The sequence below is a fragment of the Vidua macroura genome, chromosome 5 (genome assembly GCF_024509145.1).
Source record: "Vidua macroura isolate BioBank_ID:100142 chromosome 5, ASM2450914v1, whole genome shotgun sequence".
Lineage (NCBI taxonomy): Eukaryota > Metazoa > Chordata > Aves > Passeriformes > Viduidae > Vidua > Vidua macroura.
In genome coordinates this window covers 60,165,398-60,182,568 of record NC_071575.1, presented here as the reverse complement: position 1 = coordinate 60,182,568, position 17,171 = coordinate 60,165,398, and the positions used below count along the sequence as shown (strand labels likewise).

At 35.8% G+C, this 17,171-nt stretch overlaps 1 protein-coding gene across 3 annotated transcripts in view; it reads right to left on the bottom strand.

Annotated features, from left to right (window-relative positions):
* ATXN7L1 (ataxin 7 like 1) overlaps positions 1-17,171 on the bottom strand; it is a 107,610-nt gene that overhangs the window by 57,792 nt on the left and 32,647 nt on the right. For 2 of the 3 annotated variants that reach the window (XM_053977114.1, XM_053977113.1), the window contains exon 3: positions 13,853-13,957. The exons of the other annotated variant lie outside the window; for it this stretch is intronic. In XM_053977114.1, the coding sequence (XP_053833089.1) occupies positions 13,853-13,957 (105 nt within the window). The remainder of the gene's footprint in view (positions 1-13,852; positions 13,958-17,171) is intronic. 3 annotated transcript variants of the gene reach the window in all.

Here is a 17,171-nt window from a genome sequence, read left to right as displayed (position 1 = left end):
TGTCCCTTTTCAAATGCTAAGACAGGCTAATTTTGAGTTACTTTATTTCCAGTCTGTCAGATAATGTTTATGGAGCAGTAGGGATCTGGGACATGGAAGAAAAGAAAGGCCAAGATACTCCAGCTCTTCCCATGGCTGTCTAGCAAACACTAGTTGAAGTTTTCATGACTCCCAGGACTCCAAGCTAGAACATGTGAACTCTGATCCTGGGATTGTATGTAACAACCTTAGGCACCTCATCCTTCTGCTTTTGGGAGACAATATAAAGGGTTTTTAGTTTTTTGTTGTGGTTTGTTTTTTACCCACCTCCCCACCCCTTCCACCTCAGCAAGAAAAAGACTCTGACCTCAACAGGACAAGAGTTAAAGGGCACCTGTAGTATTATCATGCCATATGTTATGGAATATTGAACTCAGTGTATGTATAGCCCATAGCTCTCTACTGGACCAACTGGACATGAACGATGTCATGGAATTGTAAGGGAACCCTCAGTTTTTGTCAACCAACTCACTGCCAGTAGCTGCTGCCTGAGCATTTGGCCTGTCCTCAAAATTATTTTATATTCACAACTCACCAGTAGTTATCACTGGACCAGTAAACACAGCAGCTGATATAATATGGCTTTTCCTCCTCAAATATCCATATACAATCCTCTGACGATTTTGTAACTGCCTTTGTTTCTACTTTACAATCAGCTGCTTCGTCTTGGTTCAGAGAGTGGTTCATATCCAAAATTCTGACAGAATAATAAGTATTTCTAAATATATTTTCTTATTAGAAAGACATTTAGTGCTAGGTCTTTAAATAAGACAAAGTTGGTGAAAGGGAGATGACTATTTCCCTGATTAAAGCACTCACCTTCTTGTAATCTGTCTGAACCCAAATCTTCCCCTCTTCATAAAAGATCTGTGACAAGGATAAAGTCTTGTGAAGGGTGTTAAGGACTTGTTCTCTCTCCATGCCGCTGAAATTATTTCAGCCTTTTATAAACACACTTCCTGAACCACAGATTGGATGCCAAATATCTTACTTGTCAAAGTTAGGGATGACTTCCCTCTCTTACTCTGTTCAACTGCTGTTATCTTATACAAAATAAAAACACCAAAAGGAAAGAAGAAATCAGTGTGGACTGGAACTTGTGTTTTCCAATAGCAGAAGCCCTCAGTCTGCAGGTAATTCTGTTCCTCTCAATCATTTGCATTCCTTTTCCATACAAAACATGCAACAGGAGAAGCAGGCAAAGCTTCACAAGCAGAATTGTTCCACCACACCCTGGCAGATGAGATACCCCAATTGTCATTAGTATTTCTTTATGGAAAGGAGAAAAAACACCTATCAACACCAGGTAGCCTGCTTAAGTCTCAATTCAACTCCCCTCAGATTTGGGAATAAAAGTGTAAGGAGAATGTCTCACATTGCACATTAACTGCTATAATCACCACACTAGTGGCTAAAGGAACAGAAATAATTTTGCAGACTTAGAATTTAATTTCCTCACTTTTTTTTTTTTCCAGTCTCTTTTAAGAGATTTTACCTCAAGCCAAGTGCAACACTTCACCACTACAGGCATGGAAATTATTTGGTAAGAAAATGAGAGAAAGATCTGTTACGCTCAAGCCATTTTTTAATGTGAAAAACCTCTGTGGTTTATTCTTCAGTAAGCTATAGGAAAAATATCCTATTCTTTTACCGATTGTATCTACTCAGGAAGTGGAAATAAGCCACTCCCTAGCAGTAATTACAGAATTAAGGCTACAACTGCATTTGGGGTGCAATGGACAGGTCAGGCAATGTATGCGAATACATAGAGAAATGCATACACACAGACACTTAAGCACAAATAAAACTTTGCTTTGTTTATAGTCATGACAAATATTATCTTTATGGTTCAGATGCCCCAAAGGATTTATAAAACCCATCTCCAAGTGACTTGACACAGGAGAAATCCAACTGACACAGTCTACTTAAACATCTAAGTGAAATGAGGCCATGTATACACATTTCTTAAAGTAAAGATACCTGCTGTTGAGGCAGAATGTTGTTGCAGCCCTCACCCAAAGGCCATAGAACTACTGACAGGCCAAGGAAAAGAGGGCAAAAATGGTCCTCAAAGAAAGAAAGAATTTAGCAATGGAATGCAGCAAGAGCCTGTATTAGTGCCTGAACTATTCAGCAAATCCAGAAATGATTGAAAAAAGGTGGTGGTTAGTGAGAGAACAAGATCTTTGGTATATAATTATTTAGAGTACTAAAGAAAATCAACAGATTGCAGAAAGACCTAATACTGACCAATGTAATGAAATAGTATATGAAATTCAATGTAGAGAAATGTAAAGTGACAGAGATGGAAGAAGAAAAGGATCTTCACTTTATATATAAAATGATGGTCTTTCAATTATAATCACACAGTAATGAAACACTGGTCTTGTAACAGTTCTATGAAATTATCATCTCAATGATTTGTGGTGGTCACAAAAGCAAAACAAATGTTAGGCAAGTAATACAGCACATCATGCCACTGCTTTCCTCCCATCAGAAATGGTTTAGAAGAGTTAGGCAAGATATAAAAACACATAGGAAAGACATAGGGAGTTTCCACAAGTGACAATTAGACCAATTTGGACTTGTCAAACTGGATGAGTGATGACAGAGGAGGGATAGGTGTACATTTATTATGAACATGGACAGGAAATGCTAATTTGTTGTTAGTTCAAAAACATACCAAAAAGCGAGGTATTTCTCCACACAGTGTACAGCTAAGTTTTAAGAATCCTTTCCAAGGGACCACATAGCTCTCAAGTTTTCATTAACTTCAAAAAACCCACTGTGTCAACAGAGTTGTTTAGCAGCACAGTGACAAATACCAGATTTTTCTTTTCAAGGTTTCCTTTTTTGCTGCACCATTTCTATACTCATTTAACTAAACATGCAGTTCTGCACTGTGCTCTTGCTCACAGACTTACCTGTCTGGTCTTGACTATGCCTTTCCTGCCCATGCAAAAATGCTGAAACTTTTACTGTTCATTTCAGCATTCTTGCTACATACATCTGGTATTAGACAGTGATATAAAGATTTATTTAAACTGCAAACGAATACTTTGCTGTCCTAGGCAGATTCAAAAGCTTTACTTCCACTCACATTTTACAGTCTTCATCTAGCTAGAATCACAGAATGAGAAACACTTGTTTTCAAACTCATTAGGACAAGCACAATACTTCCACAAGATACTTCCACAGAGAAAGCTTAAAGAACACACAAGGATGCACTGGTCTCCACAATTCTTGCAGTCCTGTCACCATCACATATAAACTAAATCTATCTGAAATATCTATAATCAATGTACACTTTTACAGTATTGTAGGCCAATTATTGATCCAAGTTTCAGCTTGCACAGATGTATTCCTGCTTCAGTATTTTTAGGTAGAAGTGGCATTGAAAAGAAACTCCTCCCTGTCAATCCTAACCAACTGAATTAAAAAGTGAAATAGATTTTCAATTACCAATCTGAAAGCTAAAACATGAAACTACACTTAATTAAAAAAAAATTAAAATCAAACTTATCTAGTTACTCAATTAGTAAAGCACATCATTGATGACATACTCATGAAAAGAACACCTTATAAGACAGAGGGAACAAACTGGAAGTATGTGTATCAAATAATGATACATTAATGGTTGTCTTAAACACATTTCTCACATGTATGCTTAATGTAAGTATGCTGTTAGTTATACTTCACTAGTTGTAGAGCAGATGCTAGGCATGATAGAAGTATTTCACAGAAACAAGAAGTCTGCCCAAAAAAGCGACTGGAAAAATGTTATTTCCCAGAACACTAGTCAAAGAAAATGCTCCTAGTTAACAGCATCACTAATCTCACAAACATAAATAGTTAACGAGGCAAGTTTTCTAAATTTTATTTAGGCATCTTAACAATAGGTAGATTTCAGTGCAGAAAGCTAAATCAAGTATTTGAAAATTTATCATAATGAAAATATGCACGCATTAAAGTGAACCAATAGTCCATCATAATTTTTGTAACATTTTAAACATTTCTTTCACTGCATCATGAATAATATAGTTTTTTAATCTTGCTAAATGAATGCAAAAAAATTTACTATGAAAACAGAAGCCTACAGTGTGTCTAACCTACCTGCAGTAATAGAACAAGGCCTAATTCAATATTTTACATTTTAATGTGACAATTATTACATTACTATCACCAGTTAAAGATAATAGTAATAAGCCATTAAGATAATTATATGAATCACTAAAGGAGTATGAAATAGGAAACACAAGGAGCTTCAGATATATTTGAAATTATGAGAACTTTAAGTACAGTATTGTATGCCCACAAATAAAATGTTTTGAATAGATTTGACACTAGTCAGGTACCAAGAAGTTGTGTACTATTATTACAATGAAATAAACAGAACTTAATGGATTTTAAACATGGGGATGTGACAAACATGTTTGCATACTAGATGAAAAAATAATATTAAAATAAACAATTAGAAAAATTTTTTATAAGTAACAGGTACACAAAACCTAGGATAAATGTTACTACTGAAAATTGTTGGAAAAGTAATTTGCAAGCTTTGTACTAGTGAGTTTATCACAGCTGAGATTTCTCTCTACCAAAAATAAGTTTTTTTTTAAACACCAAATTAAAAATTATTTCTTCATGAAAGGCATTTAATGTAACTACTTCCAGCTTAACAAAAAAAATAAAGCTCTTGAAATACAGCCCAATATTTAATTTAATTGCTCTCCATTGCACATCTATGAACAAGGACATAAGACTACCCTGTCATCTGCCCGCATGCCAATGGAATTTTTGCATTCCTCACTACACCCCAAGTGGCCTGTAGATGTTAGAAAGGCAACACAAACATTGCTGGAAAGAAGCACTTCAGCCTCTCAGAAGCAGTACTTCCAAAACCTAATAAACTGCCATTCCAATTTTCTGTCCACTCACCAGTGTGCATAACAAGGCAGCTGTGAGGGCCACAGCTGTATTCTGGGGTCAGGCAGCCTCCTCCCAGGCCCAGTTCTCCAGCTCTGAAGGAAGCCCTTGAATGCCCAAGACAAGTCACAACTCCAGCCCCACCTGCCACCTCACTTGCAGGCTCAGCAACCACAACTCATGGCACAGGAGATGTTCAGCTGCCAGAGAAGACACTACCCCAAAAAAGTGGTACTGTTTAAGCAAGGAAAAGCCCAGTAATTAATAGACAGGAATCAACTTCATGAGCCAGCTTACAGAAAAAGTTAATACCAGGACAGTAACAAATTACTAGACTTGAAATATGCTTTGCAAGAAAATGCTAAATGATAATACAGTAGAAATTGCTACATTCAGAAAATTAACTAAACCCAAAATATTCAGACAACTACTAGGTCTATGGGGAGGGCTATATGCAGACATGCCTTCTACAGACTTGAAATGGAACTTATAATATTTGATAGCAGCTAATTCAAATGTTAATTACCTTCTGTAAAGTAAACACTATTGTGTATGTAAAGTGAAACACTATTACCAAAAAATCCTACACCCCACACTATAAAACTCCATCATATCTTTGACTAATCACATGCAGGAAGTACAAAGCGATAACAGAGAGACAAAACTTGCTCTTAACAACTCTGTACCTCTGAATGCAGTGAAGAAGCAATGACTTCTTATTTGGATATTTGGAAAATTCAAGTTCCACTTCAAATTTTCTCTCTTTAGAGTACACCACAATTTGATATAAGGAGGAATTTGAGCTTTTACTCATCAAAACACCTCCAAACAGTGACTTAAAAAACTCTTAATTCTGGTTTTGGACTTTGTCTAGGAATAGGACCATAAAGTCTTTTTAAACTTATTTTTAAAAACATTCTTTCTCTAAGATGGCAAGCATCCACCTTACTCAGTAAGACATGCTATGGAAGATTTCAAATCAAATAATCCAAATTTTAATTTTGTCAGGTTTTTACAGATTATGACAGAAAATTTTCACTAACTTCTCTCCTCTGTCCCACTATCACAACCCCCATCCCTTGACCAATGAAGCAGCCGAAAGACTGATGCACTAAACACAGCCCTGTAAATAATAGTATGTAGGAGATTAAACTTAAGCCTAATGCTACAGTCAACCTTCAACAGCTGAGTTCTATTAATGGACACTCCTTAAAAGAAATCCTTATTGGTTACTATTTAAAACTACAACTCTATTAAAATCTTGACTGAAAGAAATTACATGTGATACATATTGCCCATCACTGCCATGACAACACCACCCAGTTCAAGTATGTATGCATCATTTACCACAATTTATTCAAAGGAAAAAAATACAGAAGGGTTCACTAATCAAATACTATCAATGACTACACAATGCGAAAGAGCTGAGTTAATTTATAATGGTAGGGATTATGTGTAAACTAGACAACTAAGACTTCCAGTGCACTTTTTGAAAAGCCCAATGCCATTATTCTTTCAATCTCCTTCCTATGTGGATTTATTTAAGATCAGCATTGCAAAATTACAGCACAGTCAAGGCACTGTAAAGAACTTAATAGAAAACATCAAGGGAAAAGACAATTAACTGCTGTTTCACTTCAAGACTTCAATTTCATGCACAGGACCAGAAATTAGGGGAGGGTGTGTAGGTTAGTATGCTGAATAGCAACTGCACACGTGTGGCATTCTGTTCACTGCTGAATGTTTTCTCCTGTTGAATACTTACTACTTGCTAATGCACAGTCCTTTGAAAGTTAACATTCCAAAGTGTTCCTGCTTTCTCATTCAAATAATCTTTTTAATGAAGAAATTTTCAATTATTGACACATCAACCTAAGGCCAAATTATCTGTGGGAAGTTGTCAGCTTCCTACTTACACTACTTGTTGACCTTATAACTCTTGTAACTCTTCACCTTGTAACTCTATCTATTTCTGTATCTGAACTTCCCTGTTTTAGGGTCTGTCGTCTGTCACTGATGATGAATTAGTAACAAGAAACAAAACAATTTGAGCAACAGATTATAGTAGAAAATACAAAAAAAAAAAAGCCAACCCAATCCAATATTATGCTACTTGCTTCTAAGGAAACAGGTCAGCAGTTCTGAACACAGCTCCACTTTTAATTCACATGCTAGACTAAGTAAGGAAAGCATAATGAACTCCTCCAAGCCTTGTGCAGGTCTCAGCAACCTGCCAGGTGAAGACACTTTATGTTGCTGTTGTTCTGAACATCAGATGCACATTTTTCAATCCCATCACAGCCCTTCCCTTTGATCTGGGTGTTACTCTGCATTCAGGTTCACCTTGTTTAATACAACTCTGCTGCAAAAAGCATATGTTGTCTTTCTTTAGCCTGGGTTATGGTGGGTGTGTTTTTCTCTCTTAGGAGGTGGAAGGTGAGAGAATAGCTCCTAGGTGGTAAGGTTAGTAAATCCAAATCTCTTGCTTCCTGGACCAGTAAGCATAGAGAAGATAGGCTTTTGTTGCCATTTTTCTTGAATGACATGGTCTTGTCAATATATCTTTCAGTGAAATTATAAAAAAAGCCCAGGACTGTTTGCAGCCCTGAATGAGCACAGTAGCCAATACAGAAGTAACCAACACTCACACATACCAGCAGCTCTGAGGGATTTTTCTTTATTTTATAATTTGAATCAAGTATTGATTGTCTTTTATGCAGCTAAGTGCTTTTCTGGCCAGACTCTATCAGCAGTTAGCACATAAACAAAATAAGATTTTGTAATAGAATAAACAAAGCCAGAAATCTGCATTTTTTTATCTATTCAGAGCCTCAAGAATTGCTGATAGTCTAAAACTATGTCACTCCAAGAATATATATGGAAAAAGATGAATTCAAAGAAGTGCTGGTTTAGTTTTGCCTCTTCAAGGGTAATACACACTTGACCTGGATATGTATGTATTTAACTACTCTAGGAATGGTGCCAAAGATGGTTGGTGACCCCAGTTCCACAGTGTCTGTCATTATGCTGGGCTTGGAAATCTTATAAGGACATGGACATGACAGACACACATGCACCATTGCAGGAACTACAGCTGACATTTTCATCACTGACGGAAGACAAAGGTTTATGCTACTGGCTGTACATTTGTCTTGAGAACAAGACTTCTGATAGAAAGACTCCAAAGCTACCAAAACTTTTTTTGGAAACAAAGGCTTTCCGATTTAGAGCAATGGAAATTAGAGTGTCAGACAAAATCAGTGTATCCTAGGCAGTTACATAAATAAAAATATACATATAAGGTACATAAAACATTCAAATCCATCTTCCTTCTGTCCTTACCCCTACCAAAGGAAAAACTTGAATCTTGTTAGCCTAGCTGCTACTTTTTCCAGTTTGAAAAAGAAGCCATAGGGCCGAAACAAATTTTTATTATTTTAATTCTTTTATGTAGTGAAACCTAAACATGTGACAAGTAGAAAGTTATTTAATCAATAATGATATCACAGAACAAGTTTTGACAAGGCTATGAATAAAGAAAATCGCAGAAACAGGAGAATAACTCAAAATGTCATTGCCCTTTAAGGGCACAAAAGTGCATCCAATAAAAGGTCAAATGCAGGGGATAAAGTATTAACAATTACAAATCCCCAAACAGTTGTATTTAATAAAAAATAAGGTAGTGAATAATTGAAAATATACAAACAGAATAATCTGTCAAACGTGACATTCACACCTGTATCAAAATCCCCATGCAAGAAAGGTGCCAACTAGTAATGCTCAAGCTAGTGTTAAAAAAGCCAATCATTCTTATTAATACTTTTAAGTTCAGCCTTCTTGTCTTTAATCATGGTTCATTAAATTGTAGTGCACTACTAGCACAATGTAAAATAGCTAGTCTGAGTAATTCCAAATATATAACCTCTCTCTGAAAAATAATTATGATATGGAAAACAAAATTATTTATTATATTCTTCAGTGCTCCATTACTTTTTAGTTTGCTTTTTGTTTAAATGACACTTACACAGCCAAACAGAAGGATAAAAAGGAAATATCCTTTTGCAACTTTCAGGAGGACATGAAGATACCAACCCAAGGATATATAACTCAGAAGCAATGAAAACAAAGTGTAGGTTTTTTTTCTTTTTCCAAGGAATAAGAATTTCTACTCCTTAATTTGAAGCCTGTTAAAAGAACCTTATAGGTAGGCAGGGTAGGTATCAATGAGCCTCCAGTAAAGAAATTAGCAAAAAAAAAAAAGAGGTAATTTCTCCTTGATGAAGCAAAATTGGTTTCCTCTGGATGCTACAACTTCATCAAATGGGGATCTTAACTATTCAATTCATTAAGATACCATCCACAGTTTTGGAAACTGTTCCAGAGCATGTGTGGAAGTTCTCTTTGATGGTTATACTGCTGCTATTGTTTAACCAAGCTGCATTATTTAGCTTGGTTAATTCACCTCTTCCCCCCTCACTCCCCTAACTTTTTCTTTTTTTTAACACTTTCCCATCATTAATTAGTTTCCTCACTGTAGAAGTCAAGATGTCTTGACAAGCTTTCTAAATGTACACTGCTTGATCCTCACTGTGTAAGAGCTACTTTTATGAGAGGTTTTCCTTTTAACTGGGAAAGGCCAAAGTTAACAAGACTATTAATGTACAAAACATTAAAAAAAATAACCAGAACTTTATCTGATGCTCTTTAGTCTAGTAAAGCACAATGTACTATAAGAACATGAAGCTTTAATGTTTCTGGCGCCAAAGAAAAATAGAAATGTCTCCTGGGAAATGGTACAGGGTGCCATCTTCACCAGCACTTAACAACGACACAGAATTAGAGTTAACAGAAGTTAAAGGGACAGAGTTAAGCATAGACTGCCTAAAAGTCTCCTAGAAAACAGATGGACAAAAGCCCTAAGCAAACAGCAAGAACATTATCATACTTCAGTATTGTACTATGGCACAATATTTTGATGTTCCAAGAAGTGATCTTCACCGAAGTTGGCATTTGAGAACAAATTTAAATTTTCTGAAAAATAAAACTACTATTCCTTACATGCCAAGTACACTTCAGAATGCTACAAGCAGCATATCCAGAGTGACTTCTTATTTCAAACTACTTTGTGGAAGAATAAATACAACTACATGTTCATACATAAAAAAAAAAAAAAACCAACAAAAAAAAACTAAATCCAAGATACTATACCACTACAAGTTACTCAAAAGAAATGGCTTCAGAAGCACTATTTCAACTATTTCAAACACCACTATTTCAACTCTATTGTTGATGACATCATGATATACTATTTACTAAGTGCAAAATAATACCAAACCACCTCAAGAACTTATTTGATTTACATGGTTTATCCGGCAGCCTATAACAGCAAGTCTCTTCCAGGTAGGCTTACACCATATATGGTGGTGCAATGGTTTAATACTTAGAAATGGATATGTTTATCCTGCAGATGCAAGGATGTGAAACTGTTCTTAAAAACAGCTCAGTATTTCTCTGACTTACAGGCTAGAACAGATCTGTTACTTTGCAACACCAAGCTTTATGTTATGTTCACTACATATATACTCTCAGCCCAGCAAGTCAGTCCTTTAATTAGCCAGATCTCTTCTTTCACCTTCCTGATTTCTACTGCCTAAGGTTCTATGATGCACTGCCTGCCATGAAAAATAGCTTGAAGCACAACCAGATTTTTCTTTTTTTTTCTGCTTGATATTCCAGGAATCAAACCCTTAAAACAACGTCTGCCTCTATAATATTCACAACTTCGCAGAGCCATCAACAAGGATGGCTGCCACATGTCTGAAATCAGAGGCAAATGAAACAGTGGGTCTTCTTACACTCTGGAGAAAGGCAGACGCCAGCAAGGGCTCAAGAGAAGTATTACAAAAACCTTTGCTAAACTAAAGCATTCCAGTGCTGCTCCAAAGCCAAGACCTTCAAGTTACAATGCAGGGAACCCAGAAACATAAAGCATGTGCCTGGCATAGACCTAATTTCTTACTGAGAGGATATGGATTGGATCTTACCAGGGATATTAGCAACAAACCACACTTTGTGGGAGATTCTGGGATAGATCTCTACAAGCCCTTGTCAACAGCAATAAAGACTCCCCATGACACAACCTCCAAGAGCCAAAAAACCAGTAGTGCCTTCTAATGCTTTCTCATTCCATTGTCCCTATTACAGCTTTGAAGCAGCAATTCAATACCTGTGTAATAATGCATTTTGTGGTAAGGATGATAGTGCAAAACACCTCAAAGTCTACTGACAGACATGCCTGGCATCACTGAATTAAAAAGCATTCTGCTGCATCCTCTAATTAAAGAAAGTCTGATCCACCAAAATGAATGTGTCTGAAGGTGATAAAACTAAATAGAACAGAAAATTAAATATTCCTGCTTCACAGAAGAGCTCTGTGCAGCCAGAATCAATGTCTCAAATGAGACCTTGTCCAAGCCTTTCTCAATGGACTACTGGAACCATAACACATCCAGCAAAAAATTATTCAACCACAAGCAGTTTAAGGTTGATGTGTTTTCTATCAGGAGATTTCTAGAATTTCCTAACCAGACAATGCAATTACAGATCAATTAATAACATGTCTATGTAGATCTTCTTTAAATTTTACTCATTCCTAATGAAAACGATAAATTAGTTGATGCATTTCACGTATATGAGTATTTTTAACAGATTATTTTTTAAAAAATAAATTATTAGTTATTTTACAACAATTTATGAGACTTTGAAGAGACCTTCTATCTTCTAAAATTTCTTTTATATTTTAGCACATTGCCTTTACTGTTTCTTCTTTAAAAAAAATGATTTATTTATATATTTAAAGCCCTTTCACAGGCCTTTCAGTAATATTCCAGTATACCTTTCCTGACACAAGTCTGACTAGATTAAGTACAATCTTCCAGACCTCTGGTCAATTATTTTCAGTATTCTCTGTAGGTTTTTTAACACAGTACAGTTTTTTTCCAAGTCTTTATTGACCTTAGGCTCTTAAATCAAGCAATTCATAACTTAACATTCAATCACCCTGTGCAAAAGAATTGCTAAAATAATGAAGATGAAGTAAAGGGAACAGTAAAAATAATGGAGTAATGGAGAAAAGAGAAAAACAGACAGTAACTCATGGGATCTTTGTCGTTTACATGCATTACACTAACACTGATGGCAATACATTACTTACAAAGAGCTCAAAAATCCTTTCTAACACAGAGGAAATTACTCTCATCTAGAAGCAACATTATTCTATGTGCCTACTACCTGAACACAGGACCAGCTTTCACACTGCTCGCCAAACCAGGTTAATGCCCAGGGAAGAGCAGAGCTCTGGAAGGCTACAGAAAGGCCTCCCACAGGTCCTTCTATCCTGAAGCACATTTTATCCATGCACGAGTTCCATGTTTATGTACCCACTGTACCTACAGCCACATGCAGAGAAGCTTTTCTGTTACTGAAACAATCACAAGATACCTGAAGCTGGGCAGAAAGGAACCATACAAGACTAAGGGTAATAAACACATTTTGAAAAAAAAATAGCATGATGGCTTGTTAACACATTAAAATAAACACCTGCCCGCCCATTAAATGAATAAGCTCTTTTCACCCCAGAAAATACTTCTAGACCTTTTCTCATTCACTGGATAGAAAGCTGTATTTCACTATAATAATTTTTTTTTTCACAATTATTTCAATCTAGGTCAAAGCTGGCGGCAAGTCTTAGAACTGCCTCCCAAGGTGAATGCATTTGCTCCTGGTTTGTTGTTAGCAGTCTGTCCATACAAACACAACCCAGTATTTTGGTAATATGTCTTTAAAAATAAATAAACTATTTTTCTGTTCATCCCACTTACATTTTTCCATTACTGAGTTGATTTGTTGCCAAAAAGACTAAAAGAGGTACAGGATTTGTGAAGTTTACTTGTATTTAGACAAGTAAAATCTTGCTGGGCTATTCTTTTTCTTCATGTATTTAATTGATTCCATCCTCAGTATTAGCTGTCTTTCATTATTTTGCAACCATCTTCAAATTATTTTGATTAAACTAAATTTTATTAAACCTCATACAAAGCTAGCTAGTCCAGTCACTCTTTGCACACCTTAAAAAAATAATAAAGCAACAAAAAAAATCACCACAGAATCAAATCACTGGACAAATAACAAATAAACCACTAGATATGTAATAAATAAACCAGACCTTGGGATGAAGGTTTTCAGAAATAATTTGAAGTAGTTTGTTAATCAATACCAAAAATTTCTAACTGGAGTAATTCTGCTTTCAAATAGTCAACATAAAAAATCATCACTTTATGGTCATACTAACTGAGAAATTAACATATGCATGTGCTTCTCAAGACTCTCTTGAAAATGTTAATATAAGAAATGTGTTTCAAAAGGCTAATTTTGTAAAAAATTTAAACCTTAGGATAAATATAAAAAAATACCCTATATATAGATACGCATGAATCCCATCAGAAAACAATCCATAACATCCAACTTCTAGTTAATGTAGATCAGTATCATAGACCTCAATCTGCAGCTTTGATAAAAGACAATCCAATCTTAGGTCGTAATAGTTTTAGCCTAGCTAGTCTCTAACTAACAGGATTTATTTGTTGTAACATGTTAATTTAGTGTAACAAGTTCAACTTGAAAAGCTCAGCTCCCAGAACAACTAATTTAACTTCCTCTACAGGAAATATGCTTATTTGAGGGCATTGCTGGTATTTTCTGTGGAAAGAACATAAGATAACCAGAAAAGTCTATTTGCAATGCCTCTGTTATGATTGTATGCAATGATTCTTAAGAGAGCCATACGCCAGTTTGGCACTGTAATTCAGGAAAGAAAACATTCACTTACCGCAGTGTGACTGGAAAACCTGTGGCTTGACTACCTGATTGCAGATATTGCACACTACAAGATAGAAATCATCATGAGCTGGATAATGGCCAAATAAGTGCATATCTGTGGGAAAGTTAAAAATATATACAAGAATTAGAAGTTATGCTTTAAATATCTATTAAGAAAAAAAAATTGAAAATACTGTAGGGCCATTACTGTTATATTAATTTACACAAAGCAAATGTATACATTGCTCCATAAGAGCTGCTTACTATGTTAAAGAGATTTTTTTCCCTCTTTTGGGTTTCAAGGTCCTGTACTAATGCTGCAGTCTCATCCCTTAGTCTGAGTAAGAACACAGACTGCAACACCTTTTCTTAACACTCACTGCAAAGAAGTGGAATAAGCATTTCTGTACTGGTCAAATGTTGAAACAGTTAAGGAATATTTTTTTTAAATCTCTGCCTAAAGGTCCTTATAGAAAACATGTTGCATAGGTTATGTTCTATGTTACAATATTCTTGACTATAAGTTGCTTGAGAAAGGCTCCTGCTTAAAAGCTAGTTATAGTAACCAAGGTCAAGGATCCTACAGCTTCAAATACAGCCAGGAATGCCATGCCATATGAAATTTCTGATTCTCTGCAAATGCCCTTCCCTAGTTCTGACACCCTGCTGTTTGTCCCCAACAAATACTGTGGGAAGAGACAAAGTTGGTTAATAAGGTATTTCTTGGTGATGGTATGAGGAATTTAATGAAATCCAAAGACAGGTACAGTCAGATGATGACAGGCACTTGTCCCTCTCAGATGAAACACATAATGCAATACATGCATTCTTAAGCCATTACAAGCAGAGTAAAATGGGCTTAAATTACTAACTGAAGTCCTCAGAACTCTAACATTACAAGTGAGGTAACCTGTTCTACTCTTCATTGTTATAACTTAAGAACAAGCACACACACTCATCCACCACAGCTTGGAGGATAGAAACTCCAGTCACTTTTATGCATTTCAGCGGGATCATGTCACCATACCCAGCGTTGCTAATGTATGTGTTGCTGTACTAGTAACCCCATGCCAAGTAGTGACTCCACAGATCACACTATTTCTCAGATTATAAAAATAAAAATGTTGTAAATTTCAGTGTTATTCAGAAGCATCTGAAATCTATTACAGAACTTACAAATGTAGACTGAAATATTAATCTGGTGCTTTTTAAGCAGGAGGAAAATCAAGAGAACAAACATGTAAAACAACAGCTGTGATTGATAAACATCAACAACTAAAGCCTACTTTTCTAGTAAGTCATGTACTTCTAAAAAATAGTGATATCTTTCAAAAACTGACTCAAGCAGGTACCTCAGTTCACTACTTCTTTACAAAAGCAATTATTTTGGCCCTGGAACTACTTTCATAAGTAATTCTGCCCTGGTCTCTGGCATTGTAGGTAACATCACTGCTTATGATGGCAGTGCTTAGCATGATGAAGTGCAAAATGTCTTTAGCTCCCAAAAAGCCCAGAGAACAAGGCATCACTCTCATGGTAATACAGGCAGTACAACAAGTAGATCCAAAGAGACTCATTCAAGATCTCCTGGGCACAAACCAGCCCCACCAACCTGCAGGTATTTCATAGTATGATATGATGTGCATTGTTCCTTTATCCACTGAAAACTAAAACCCTTTCTTTCTGTTACTGCTTGTACCAGGCTATAAAATCCAGTTGAAAGGTTAACCAGACACGACACCTTTGCAGTGCTGGTCTTGCACTAACCAAGCCTTCAAATGCAGTACAGCCAGATGAATGCAATCAACACATTCAGCCTAAATTCAAAAGAATGTCGGTGGTAAGGTATAAACTCCTTTGCTCTAATCAGTGTTAGTACTGGTGAAGCCAGAAGTGCAAAGCTAGGTTCAATCAAATCTTCCTTATTGGTAAAACAGATAAACAAAACCCTAAGCAGGCACTAAAACAGGCCTTTTTATTCCATTTATTCTTTTAATATGATAATTCAGTCACCTTAAAAATTATTTTACAATTATTACAAAATAGCAATTCTTAGCTGGATAGTTTTGATCACAACCTACATATTTCCAATAACAGCACAGTAAATTCCACAGAGAGGACTACTACTTCTGGGTACGATTTGACACAAAGTCTCAGCTCAAAAACATGCATTTAATTACAGTTATGAAATATTTTTTAAATGGTTAAAACATCTCAAAATATTTTTTTCTGTTGTTTGAAAGGTACGGTGACAATCTTCTCATGAACACATAGAGACTTTGCCCTTCACAAACAGTAAAGTTTCAACTGTTTTCCCATTTAAATTCCTTAAGTTCATCTAACCTTCACAGGTCTTTATCCTAACCTTTAAAACATGTCCAAATCTGAGGTGTCTAAAGTTTGGCTGGGTCTGAGTCTGAGTTTTTATGATTTCTGGCTGCAGGGAGTAACTTGTAAAAAAGATAAGGTATTAATACTGGCAAAAACCATCCAAGGACATAGGTGGGAAAAGGAATCGGGTTAGTTCACAGGATCACAAAATCATCTATCTTTTCATCAGGCACTGCCAAGGAGCCAGAGCAATGAAGGAAAAATCCTGTAAGCTTTCTCCACTACCCTGGCAAACACCACTGCACCTAACAGGTAAATAGCACCATTTGAGGGTGGTTTTTTTTTTTTTTCATACTCCATATGGGTTGATATACAAAGAAACTGGACAGACATGTAGGAGAACACACCAAAATGCTGCTGTGAGACATACAGCATCAAAAGGATGCACAGATGCAGAGTAATGACATACTGAAGCAGCATTTTAGAAGTTTTTTTCATTTTGCAGGTGCCTAGATATAACCCAGTGGAGGTGCAGGTGTCCATTGTAACTGTGAGTCTTCTGTATGAAGTTATCAGCCCCCTCTAAGAAGTCCACTTAAAATAATCCAAGAATCAAGAGGACACAAGACTGCAGGTTGAAAATAAGAATCACAGCGCACAAATATACTATTATTAAATCAGAATAGATAAAAAACTTAAATTAAACACCGTATTTCAGGCTTTTAAGAATCCTTAAAACTCTCACTATGCAGGAGTTTTTAAGAAAAGAAAATTCTGTAAGTCCAAGCAGGTTTAACTGCCTCTCTTAGTTTATTCATGTTAACCAGATTGGCACAAATCTGGTTTCATTATTAAATTCAACATTTGTAATGATATATAAATTACTTTTCAATTGAAATTGCACAACATATTAATACTGTCTCACTAAAAAGTCCCAACTGGGGATACACTCTATTAGATGCAATACTACACATGCAATCCAGATCAGAGAATGCACA